The 12,890-nt window shown below is 40.9% G+C and overlaps 1 protein-coding gene across 7 annotated transcripts in view; it reads right to left on the bottom strand.

Moving 5' to 3' along the window:
• Positions 1-2,028: 2,028 nt before the first annotated feature.
• The window catches only part of uvssa (UV-stimulated scaffold protein A), a 74,647-nt gene continuing 63,785 nt past the window's right edge, over positions 2,029-12,890 (bottom strand). For all 7 annotated transcript variants that reach the window (XM_085788626.1, XM_085788625.1, XM_085788628.1 and 4 more), the window contains 3 exons: positions 12,375-12,486; positions 3,839-4,019; positions 2,029-2,436 (listed from right to left, as the gene is read on the bottom strand). In XM_085788626.1, coding sequence (XP_085644752.1) covers positions 2,343-2,436; positions 3,839-4,019; positions 12,375-12,486 — 387 coding nt within the window. In that variant the 3' untranslated portion in view covers positions 2,029-2,342. The remainder of the gene's footprint in view (positions 2,437-3,838; positions 4,020-12,374; positions 12,487-12,890) is intronic.

Raw genomic sequence — 12,890 nt, 5'->3', positions numbered from 1 at the left:
TTGCCAGAATGTTGAACTATCCCTTTAAGAACCTGCTTGCTCTCTGTTGGGTTTTTGTGGATTAGTAGTTACTGTATTCAGACAGAGAGAGACCCAGAATCGTGTATTATCCTCGTAGTTATTATTTTAGTTAGTATTTAGTATATTTGAAAGCTATGTTGAGGTGGAAGCAGTAAAAGGAGTGGATCGAGGACTGAGCCCTGTGGAACCTCTCAGCTCACAGCAACTGTATCAAATGGAAATCCCTGTCAAGCAGAGAGGTAGAGGTGGTAGAGCAGATAAGCCCGTGAATCTGGTCTGTCTCAGAATGGACAGTGTTAAATGCAGCACTGAGACCTAACAGCACTGGGATTCAGACGCTGCAGAGTCCATGTTAGTGTACATTTTAACAGGGGCAGTTTCTGTCAAGCCAGAACGAAAAACATACAATTTGTAATTTTGGTTTGGTAGGTATTTAATTATTTTTTTAAAATACAACTTTTTCAAAGATTTTGCTGAGAAATATGAAATTTGGGATTGGTCTGTAGTTAGTCATGGTGAATGGATCTGGATTATTAATGGATAATGTGTTTTCCACTAGCTTTCTGACAACAGTTTTCAGAACATTGAGGTAAAAAACAGAAAACTGGAGGGAGCAGTTGACAATTTGTAGTGTCACTGTATTAAGAGCTGAAAATAGATCTTTAAAAAGTTGTAGGACATGGGTTTTAGTGCATCTTGTAGTAGAAAGTAGGTGACTGACTGACTGACTGACTGACTGACTGAATGGTTTATTTTGGTCATACGATATATGATAAGTTGATGAGGATGAGTTCAGAATGAGACCATCATCAGTAACTGCTTTTTAGCTGTTTTCCAGATGAATCTGGTGTGGACAATATCGGATCATTGGCATGGATTTACAGTATACAATATATACACAGGAGCCACATTTCACTTACTCAAAGTACTCCAGTACTGACTTGATGTACCCGGGTACTCAATACTAATAATACTTAAAGGACAATTCCAGGCAAATTCAACTGGGGGCTGTATTTTCCTAACATTTTAGGTCTAAAAGAAGGAATCTGAAGATTTTCAGTTTAATGTCTCCTGTTTTGCGGTAGTTGTGTCTGTCCCCGCGTCGCCACGGCAGCAATGAATGGGAGCGGATGTAAGTTCTGCTGTTTAGGCTGTTTCCATCCCTCAAAGCCACAGACAGCGTCAGATGGAGACTCAAACATGCAGCCAGAAGTTTATTTACTTCAACAAGCCGACATGTTTGTAAAACTAGATCTAATTCAAAGTCTCCCAGAGTCTCGCGAGACCCAAGTTGCCGCTCGGTGTGTTCAGGTGCAGTAGGAAAAGCTCCCGTTTGTGTCATAAACACAGGAATATCAACTCTTTACTTGCTTCAAGTCTACATTTTTTTCCACAGACAGCGTCAGGTGGCGACTCAAACATGCACCGAGAAGTTTTTTTTACTTGAAGCAAGTCAAGAGTTGATATTCCTGTGTTTATGACACAAACGGTAGCTTTTCCCACTGCACCTGAACACACCGAGCACGGCAACTGGGTCTCGCACGAGACTCTGGGAGACTTTGAATTAGATCTAGTTTTACAAACATGTCGGCTTGTTGAAGTAAATAAACTTCTGGCTGCATGTTTGAGTCTCCATCTGACGCTGTCTGTGGCTTTGAGGGATGGAAACAGCCTAAACAGCAGAACTTACATCCGCTCCCATTCATTGCTGCCGTGGCGATGCGGGGACAGACACAACTACCGCAAAACAGGAGCGATTAAACAGAAAATCTTCAGATTCCTTCTTTTAGACCTAAAATGATAGGAAAATACACCCCCTGTTGAATTTGCCCGGAATTGTCCTTTAATCTTGAAATGATGGAGCACAAGAAACAAATGAGACTTAAGAAAAAGACTGAATTTACTTCTGGTACAAATCTCTGATGTTGATTTACACTTATCATCACACACACACACACACATCATGTCAAAATCTTTTCAAAATCACATAAACATTCAAAATCACATAAAAAGGAGCAGAAATGGAGGTAGTCATAAAAATGAAAAGTGGAGACTTCCAAAGGGTCTGGTGCTGAACCATGTGGTCTATACATCAGATATATACATCATTCATTTAGGCATCAACAGTGTGTGAGGAGCTGCTCATGAAGAATCTCTATCATCATGTCTCAGCACACATTTGATCAGTGATCGATAATCAATAATCAGTCAATCGGTCCTGTTACTTCCAAAGCTTAAAGAAACCGATCAAACACACACACACATGTACGTAGTGTTCAGACATCAGGTTGTCACATCTCAGTCCACCTGCTGATCTCAGGTCAGTTCAGGGCGTAGTTGAACTGGTTGGAGAACTTGTCGTGTTTCCTGCTGTCGGCTTTACTCATCACCTGAGCCACTCTGCGCATGGTGCTCCTGGAGACACACACACACACACACACACAGAAAAACATTAGTATTTGTCTTTTTTCTTTGTTTGTTTGGCGTGTTTTTTATTCTTTATGGTTGCCGTTGTTTTTGATTTCTTTTTCTTTTTTCTCTTTTTTTTTTCTTCTTAAAGGGACAACGAGGAGTTTCTATTTGGTTATAAAAAAAGTCTCATATTAATGTGGATGAATCTCCGTTACCACTTGTTAACGGCTCCATTTTAGATAAATCTATGGTTTTGTCTCTATGGTTATTTTGTTATTATTAGTGGTGGTGGAAATGCTGGGCGAGCCGACCAGCGTTTCTTTACTTTCAGTTTCGTGGCGAGTCATGAGAATAACGTAGCTGAATCTCCGTTTATGGTGGGAACTACGACGGTATGTGATCGTCTTCCAACCTCTGACTTTAATTCTTGATGAATGAAAACATGAGTCTGTCTTGCGCCGGTCAAAGAATTTCACGGTGCGGAGGCTCATAAATGTAGTGAGAAAACACTTCACTTTAACAAAACTCCTCGTTGTCCCTTTAAATATTCTAAAATTTTGGTTTTCTGATTTATTTTTTTTACATGTGTATATATAAATCTAAAAAAACAAAAACAAAAGACGATTGTTTGTCTACTAATACCACTTGTAGAATGAATTGTCCAAATGGTTGCTGAATTAATATTGTAAAAGTGGTTGTGAGGAAATAATTTTAAAAAAAAGAAATTGAAAAAAAACATTAATGTTGACATCTTTCTGCACACAAACCCAGGGTTCTTACGGATCCTTAAAAAGTCTTAAGGCATTGAATTCATTCATCTAAAAACAAGGCCTTAATTGGCATTAAAATGTCTTGAATCAATTTTTCAAATGTCTTAAAAATGTTAACACATGGTAAGTGGGATTTTATGGTTGTAATTAGTCTCAAATCTCTAAATAATTGGTAACATTTTGACATAGAGAAGTTAGTGGCCGTCAACTCTAAATCTCTCACCGCCACCAGCTCCAGAGTCAGTGTTTTCTTTTGTTTTTCTGGACTTTTTATACATTTATTTAGAAAGGAGCTGGAAAGAGACACAATCCAATGTTCATGTAGCAGTCACTTTACCTTGGATCACAGAGGAAAGTGGGTACAATTGTCCCTAACCCTATGTAATAGATGTGGTGTTTTTTTTCTTCTTTTTTTCTGCATTTGTGTTTATTATGAAGTCGGTCTTAAATTTCATTTCAAGTGGCTTTAAAAAAGTCTTAAAAAGTCTTAAATGTAACTTGGCTTAAGCTGTAGAAACCCTGAAACTGCAAAATGATACGCAGACACAGGTGATAGACAGCTCATCATCGCTCTGTGTGGTAACAGGAAGTCTTCCAGTCATCGGTGCTGTGTCGTGATGAGCCGGTGAACGTACTTGTTGAAGACTTTCCTCTCCAGCCGGGAGCGGGACGTGTTGGAGCTCTGTTTGAGGTCGCTGAGGTTTGGGAACTTCTTCTTCTTCCCTTTTCCTTTTCCTTTCTTACGCACTCTGTCAGAGCCCAGGTTCTCTCCGGTCGCTGCCTCGATGTCTCGCATCAGGTCTGCATCACGCCAGTCTGCAACACACAGCCAAGACTTCATTCACAGCTGGGTGCAAGACTGGGAAACTATGACAAAGACTTAAAGGGACAGCAATTAGCCCATCACCATAACCCCTATAGTCATTATAGCAGTAGGTTCGTTACCTTTAATTGTCAGTGCAAGCTATGTTTAGAACGGCGGAGCAGAGCCGTGAGCTGCTCAGAGCTACGCTACGGAGGCTCATTATGGGATTTCTTGGTTTCCCTCATCAAACTCATCAAATACACAATCCAACAACTCCACAACGCTCTGGTGGACAAGTTGTGAGCTGCACATTCACCACGCTATGAGATAATAACACAACGTTACCACACAGAGTTGTTTTAGAGGGAAATTCATGCAAAACCACTGATACGTGTTGCCTTCAGGGACAGTTTTTCATCAACAGTCTCTGTATTTACCTCTTTTCTTTCCTGCAGACTTTCTGTTGTTATAGTTATAATGTATTGTCTATTGCTGCTGTATTTATTCTTTTGCACCTGGGATTGCGACTATTTTCGTTGTGCTTGTGCAATGACAACAATAAAGTCCATCCATCCATCCATTTTCATCCGCTTGATCCGGGCAACAATAAAGTCTATCTATCTATCTATCTATCTATCTTCTGGTAAAAACCACTATCTATCTATCTATCTATCTATCTATCTATCTATCTATCTATCTATCTATCTATCTATCTATCTATCTATCTATCTATCTATCTATCTATCTATCTCACACTCAAACTCTCAAAAACTGAGGTATGTTAACTTGTTCAAATATAGCATCGATGCCTCACAAGAAGATGGCTCACTAGGCCGACTGGTCAATGATGATCACAGATCACCAAATTGCAAAGTAAAGAAGTTAAAAATTCCAGGCGAATTCAACTCTGGGGTGTATGTTCCTAACATTTTAGGTCTAAAAGAAGGAATCTGAAGATTTTCAGTTTAATGTCTCCTGTTTTGTGGTAGTTGTGTCTGTCCCCGCATCGCCACGGCAGCAATGAATGGGAGTGGATGTAAGTTCTGCTGTTTAGGCTGTTTCCATCCCTCAAAGCCACAGACAGCGTCAGATGGAGACTCAAACATGCACCCAGAAGTTTATTTACTTCAACAAGCCGACATGTTTGTAAAACTAGATCTAATTCAAAGTCTCCCAGAGTCTCGCGAGACCCAGTTGCCGTGCGCGGTGTGTTCAGGTGCAGTGGGAAAAGCTACCGTTTGTGTCATAAACACAGGAATATCAACTCTTTACTTGCTTCAAGTAAAAAAAAACTTCTCGGCGCATGTTTGAGTGGCCACCTGACGCTGTCTGTGGAAAAAAATGTACACTTGAAGCAAGTAAAGAGTTGATATTCCTGTGTTTATGACACAAACGGGAGCTCCTACTGCACCTGTAGTTTTACAAACATGTCGGCTTCAGGGTTTATACAGGAATCTTGAAGTTAATTTTAAAACTTTTTTAAGACTTTTTCAAGACCTTCTCAATATGTTTTAATACCTCACCGCCACTTCAAGCTGTAACCATTTACATCAGTGACACTTTTAGGTTTTAGTTTAACTTGTATCATAGTGGTTTATAGTCTTTATCACAGATTTCAAGGATAATCAAAGGCAGAGTTTATAAAAAAAAAACATTGCTCCACTCTCAATGTGTACCGGTTCATCTTTGTTTTTTAATAAAATTAATAAATTCACACACTTTCACAATGTTTTTTAGGACTCAAACTCTTGGACAGCTAATTCAGAAAAAATACCCTCAAAATTCAAAATGTAAGACTTTATAAAGTTGTGAAAAGACTTTTTAATACTTTTTAAGGGTCTTAATTTTCCCAAAATTGATTTATCACCTTTTAATACTTTTAAAGACCCCGCGGATACCCTGGGCTTGTTGAAGTAAATAAACTTCTGGCTGCATGTTTGAGTCTCCATCTGACGCTGTCTGTGGCTTTGAGGGATGGAAACAGCCTAAACAGCAGAACTTACATCCACTCCCATTCATTGCTGCCGTGGCGACGCGGGGACAGACACAACTACCACAAAACAGGAGACATTAAACTGAAAATCTTCAGATTCATTCTTTTAGACCTAAAATGATATGAAAATACAGCCCCGAGTTGAATTCGCCTGGAATTGTCCTTTAACAGTCCAGTCCAGTGCAATTGAAAACATCTCAGTAGAGACTGAAATAACCTTTAAAGCAGATATCAGTGGAATGTTTTTGTTAATATAAGTCCTAAATAGTCCTATTTTCCGTCAGCAATCACTTACATGAAGTATTTCAGCCTAAACACGAGTCTCTCCGTCACTCTGCTCTGCTGTAACCCGAGGAGAAAATTTTCCTTGTGGGATACAAGTGTTATCCAATGAGGGGAGAGAACGGCATGAAGGGCTGTGTGTGCAGCCAAGGGATGCGCGTGAATGTGGTGACGTAGCACGAGGACCAACTGATGCCTGACTTGAAGCTGTAACTTACGGTTTCAAAAGCCTGCCTTGAACACAGCATTAGCCGAAACGGCCGTGAAGCTGATATCTGCTTTAACTATGGAGAATCTCAGTAGCCATGGCGGGCTTTTCCTCTTCATATGTTGTACAATGTAAGATCTATTGGGATCTACAGTTCACAGTATTACTGACTGATCCCTCTCTCTGTCTGCTGCAGTTACACACTCACACTCTCACATGAAAAGTAACTGGACTGAGTGTAAATGCAGATGATGAGAGAAACGGTGCTACAGAAACACACTCATCTGAATCCACTTCTGCTCTTAATGAAAAGCGCGATGCCATATATATATATACTCTGTGTGATAAAGTAAAAGTGTGTGTGATGTGAAGTAACGACGAAAGCGGACCGGACGAACACACACACACACACACACACACACACACAACACACACACACACACTCTGCTTAATGACGAGCCGAGGGGGGAATTAGTGATAAAGCTGTGGTAATGCAAAGTAATTACACTGTGATGGTGACGGGACTGAAGTCTGTCAAAACACTGACCCCTGCTTCGTGTGTGTGTGTGTGTGTGAGGGGTTATTAATCAGCCGGGCTGACCCTGGGTCTGACTGGACCTTCAACTATCCCTCATTACACACACACACACACACACACACACACACACACACACACACACACACACACACACACAGATCAGCAGTAATTGAAAAGCAGCTGGTGTATTTAGGAGAATCATTACTGCTAAAGAAGAGCAGCTGCCTTTACATTGTGTGTGTGTGTGTGTGTGTGTGTGTCTATTACTCTGTTGTGATCTTAGGAGTTTGAGAAAGAAAACAAGGAGATGAAAGAAAAGAAAAAAGAGGAGAAGCTCCAGAGAGAGAGAGAGAGAGAGAGAGATGGTCTTGTGAATTTAATCTGCAGCAGCAGGGCTCTCCTCTCTGTCAACACCTCTTAGCCCTCCAGCTGGGTCTGTGTGTGTCTGTGTGTGTGTCTGTGTCTGTGTGTGTGTGTGTGTGTGTGTGTGTGTGTGTGTGTTTGTCTGCGCAGGGGCCAGGCCACACACACACACACACACATCCACGAAGGCATCTAGGGTTTTTGGTTTGTTCAGATGTCTCTCAGCTTCGCATCAGTAAGCACAGTGTGTGTGTGTGTGTGTGTGTGTGTGTTCTTGTACTTACTACGTTGTGAGGACCAAGAGTTTTTAACCAACAGAGTGAGGACATTTTGGCCGGTCCTCACTTTTTCTAAGGGCTGTTTGAGGGTTAAGACTTTAGGTTATATTTAAGCAATATATCACTCCAGTCCGTGGTCTCTGCTCATTCTACCACTCTAAGGGCCGTTGTTCCCCCTTAGAGTGGTAGAATGAGCATAGACCACGGACTGGAGTGATATATTGCTTTTATAAAACGGTTACCAATAATGACAATATGAAAGAGGAATACGCAATCAATTTCATGTAGTTTTATTCAACCAGAAATACATATTATCCAATAAAATAACCTCACTGTAGAAAAACTAGTCCCTTGTCTCCAGACGTTAGCTCCTAGTAGCTCTGCATCTGGTCTTTTCCTCTGTCACTGCTCAGTCCCCTCTACCATTGTTAACCCTCTGGAGGTGAAAGTTCACCTTAAACATGTCAATTACACTACTTTAGTCCGTTTTTTAACATCGTAAAAACATCAGCTGTCTTTTGCTACGGACTGCAACAGTCCGTTGTCATGGATACACGACAACAACTTCCATTCATACCAGTCATACGTGCCTGACGCGGAGTGATAGCTTACGCTGTGATAAGGTTTTAGAATAGTAGCCAATATCAATATACCACGGTTAACAACCAATCAGATCGCAGGATTTCACCTTTCCGTTTTATAATTAGGTTGAAGTTAGGTTAAGAGTAAAAAGCCTGTGAATATTCTCATTTGTCCAGGTCATAGTTATCTCAAGGAAATTTAAACCGAACGCAACTGGACTTGGTTATTTGTCTAGGAAGACGTTTCACCCTCTCATCCAAGAGGCTTCATCAGTTCATGTAGCATCTGACCAGGCTGGGACTGGTAGGTTCAGAGTGATGGTTAAGGTTAGGGTAAGGGGCTAGGGAATACATTCTGTCAATGAGTGTCCTCACAAAGATAGAAGTACAATGATGTGTGTGTGTGTGTGTGTGTGTGTGTGTGTGTGTGTGTGTGTGTGTGTGTGTGTGTGTGTGTGTGTGTGTGTCAGTAAAGCAGAGTGTAGTGTATCTCTGTCAGTGAGCCCAGTGTGCTGCATAAACTCTGAGGCAACCCAGCACACACTAGTGTCAGTCCTGTCAGGGAGCCACACGTCCACTCAGTGTCCCCACGGTGTCCACACTTAGTGTCCAAGTGTCCACACTTAGTGTCCCCACAGTGTCCTCACTTTTTTTTTTTTTTTTTAAGTCTACTTTCTCTCAGTTCTCAATCAGATTTAGAGGTCCGCATCTTTGGAATGCATTACCGATCCACCTTAGAAACTGCACAAGCATAAATTCATTTAAGAAACAAACAATTCACTTTCTATTGGCCCAGTTGAGCAATGCATAATTCCACATACTTTTTACATCACTTTTGTTTTTCACATGACTGTAAACTGAATTTATGTTGAATGTTTATCTTTATAAATTTATGTTGAATGCTTATCTTAACAAATGTATGTCAAATGTTTATCTTGAATTTTCACACAATATTGATTTTCTCTTTTTTTAATTGTTTTATGTAGTTTTTTCATTCTGTAAATTAAATGTATGTTGAATGTTTATCTTTTGGAGGACCACTTGACAAGCCCTTAGGGGTTTTTTTGGTTTCTCCGGCACATTTGCTTTATCTACTGTATACTTTGCATGTCTTTTGTTGTTGTCGTTCCACTTTTTAATATGCTGTTTTATACATCTTCTATGTGCTAAATAAAAATACTAATACTAATACTAATACTAATACTAAGTCTACACACTCAGCGTCCACACTAGGGGTTACACAGACTAGTCGATTAGTCGACTTTACTGCTCCACAGTGACGTTTTGAGCTTGACGTCGACTAGTCGTTGATCATGTGACAGTACAAGAGAAGAGCTGCTTGAAACAACAGCTGAGTGCAATGAATGAAAATAATCCCTCACCCTAACTGATTTAAAGGGACAACGAGGAGTTTTGGAAAAGCGAAGTGTTTCCACACTACATTTATGAGCCTCCGCACCGTGAAATTCTTTGACCGGTGCAAGACAGACTCATGTTTTCATTCATCAAGAATTAAAGTCAGAGGTTGGAAGACGATCACATACCGTCGTAGTTCCCACCATAAACGGAGATTCGGCGGCGTTATTCTCATGACTCGCCACGAAACCGAAAGTAAAGAAACGCTGGTCGGCTCGCCCAGCATTTACACCATTAATTAAGATAACAAAATAACGTAGTGAATGTAGTGTGAAAACACACTCGCTTTTCCAAAACTCCTGGTTGTCCCTTTAATGTCCACATGCCAGGGTTTTATTAGAAGACGTGTCTTCTTCTGTCCTTTGCTTCATATCTGCTTTTACTCTCTCACAGTTCATCTCCATGTTTCTTTCTTTGCTGGGATTGAGGTGTTTGTATTCCACAGATACCTAATCTCCATCTGATCACATTTCACTTTGCACTTGTGGCCATGCTGCCAAACTCTCCAACTGATGACATCCCACAATACTCTCATTTACATAGGCCTACTGCTGTCTGCACCTGTCCTCATTTGGACAATTACTTGTAGTAGATCGCCCACAAAACACACAGAATGTTCCCATGAACGTGAGATTTAATGCTCTTTACTTACTGGCAATACTCCAGTCAACATGTCTAGTGAAACTAAAAGACTTAAAGGGATAGTAGCATTTTTTTTTTACAGTAGAAGACTCTCTGCACTCCTCCCGTTAGCAACGCCAGCCCATAATAGCCCTGCCCAGAGATTTACAACATACAGTGTTGTGAACAGACCCAAAGAAAAGGCCTCTTTTCACGGCCTAAAAGAGGTTTTACCTGGAAAAAAAATACACAGTTCCATTGTTCGCTATAATATAATTTTTTCCAGCCCTTCAAAGTGCAGGAAAAACACAGTTTTTATTTGGACCTAACCAACTGCTGATCGGCGGGCGCTAACCCTGGGCGGAGGGATACGTGAGTTGGTTAGGTCCAAATAAAAACTGTGTTTTTCCTGCACTTTGAAGGGCTGGAAAAAATTATATTATAGCGAACAATGGAACTGTGTATTTTTTTTCAGGTAAAACCTCTTTTAGGCCGTGAAAATAGGCCGTTTCTTTGGGTCTGTTCACAACACTGTATGTTGTAAATCTCTGGGCAGGGCTATTATGGGCTGGCGTTGCTAACGGGAGGAGTGCAGAGAGTCTTCTACTGCAATTAAAGTACTTAGGGGCTATTTGTAGATCATACAACCCCACTTAAAAAAAAATGCTACTATCTCTTTAACACCAGCTGTGTGTGTGTGAGTGCTGCAGGTGAAGGATGAAGGAGCTCCATCACTGTCACACTGATTTCTGTGTGTCTGTGTGTGATGTGTGTGTGTCTATGTGAGATTGTGGATCAATAGTGCTGTTGGTAACAAAAGATGCTATTTCATAACTCACTGGACTGCATGCCATGGACACACACACAACCACAACCACACACACACACACACACACACACACACACACACACAGTTGGTGGCTCACGAGACACTGCAGGCTGCTAGTTGACATGTGGACTCTCTTGGTCTTGGTCTTGGTCTTGACTCGGTCTGGTTATATAGTATTTTTGTACTTTACCTTCCTCTTTTAATTCTTTTTCATATATCTATTAAATAATCTTTGTATAATTCTTTAATCTCTTTCTTTTCTCTTAAAGTGATAGTTCACCCAAAATTCAAATTTCTCAAGAATATATTATATTATTTGTGTTATTTTATTATATACAATCAATGTTGGGAGGATTACTTGTAAAATGTATTCCCCTACAGATTACTGATTACAAAATCTGTTATCGGTAATATTTGGATTACTCAAAGTAATGTATTCTGAATACTTATTGGATTACGTCTTACTTCAAAATTGCCTGCCTGGGCGCCTTTAACACTGAATTTAATCTTACACATGATCTTATAGGCTACAGTGGCTCCTTTAAATTAAATCATCAATAAATGTGTTTGAATTTGTCAAACCACAGTTTAATTTGTAATTGATCATCCAGCCATATTTAAATTATTATATATTAAAGCTGAGCAGCTTTCTCTGCTCTACAGTCCAGACTACAGCCTCTGAACCTCTAATACAAGAATACCCTCGAAGAAATACACAATTTAAAATAGGTTTTGTTTGTGAGTGTAGGGCTGTACAGAAAATGCCGAAAATAATTTCTCCCCCATCTCTTTGGCGCCCCCTCTAGTGCGACGCCCCTATGCGCTACATATAGTGCATACCCACTTTTTGCGCCACTGAGCTCCGTTCTCAACCGTCATATGGACATGCACTGCTACGCCGAGACCCCCTGTAACTCAGAGAAGCCACGGAGGACTCTGAAACTTCTCCCAGCCCTTAGTCCACATGAGGGGGAGGAGATAATGAGTGAAATTTCAATTTTGGCTGAACTATCCCTTTAAATTCTGTTGTGCTTTATTGCTGAAATTGAATTGATTATTGATTTGTTGTATTCCTTGTGTTTTTTATGAAGTTATGACTTTGTTGACTTTGCATGTGTGTTTGAACAAACTGGTCACCATGGACACGCCAGTGTTTAGAGTCCAAATCATCACACCTGATGTCTCGCCTACAGGTGGTACTGTGTGTGTGTGTGTGTGTGTGTGTGTGTGTGTGTGTGTGTGTGTGCTGCTCCCCACCTGGCTGCTCCTCCCTCCGTCTCCACTCCTCCTGCTGCTCCCTCAGTCGGTCCTCCTGCCTGCTGGGTCGACCCTCCTGGTCTCGAGGAACGATGGGGCCGTGGAAAGGACACTGGGGGGAAACAGAGTCACAGTTCAGACACACACACACACCCCAACACACACACACACACAAACACACACAGGCAGTCCAGATGCAATGTTCCCTCTAATTTTCAAAACTCCTGAGCAGAAATTCAACTCCCCTGATGACCTGCTTGAGCGACTGTGAGCGACAGCTTAAGCGAACACACAGTACGTCCACATGCTGGTGCTATGGCCTCACCTCTCCAACTCCAAATATCAATACAATTGGCTGTTACTATAATGATTAAAGCAGAAGTAAGGTGAATGTTTGTGTTAATCTAAGTCTTAAATAGTTGTATCTTCCGACAGCAATCACTTCTATAGAGTGTTTGGTCTGAAACACGGGTCTGTCAGTCACTCTGCTCTGCTCTGAGCCCAGGAGAAAACTTT

This window comes from Trachurus japonicus, chromosome 10 (genome assembly GCF_045865225.1).
Source record: "Trachurus japonicus isolate A0001 chromosome 10, Traja_1.0".
Taxonomy (NCBI): domain Eukaryota; kingdom Metazoa; phylum Chordata; class Actinopteri; order Carangiformes; family Carangidae; genus Trachurus; species Trachurus japonicus.
This window is presented reverse-complemented; position numbering and strand designations above follow the sequence as displayed.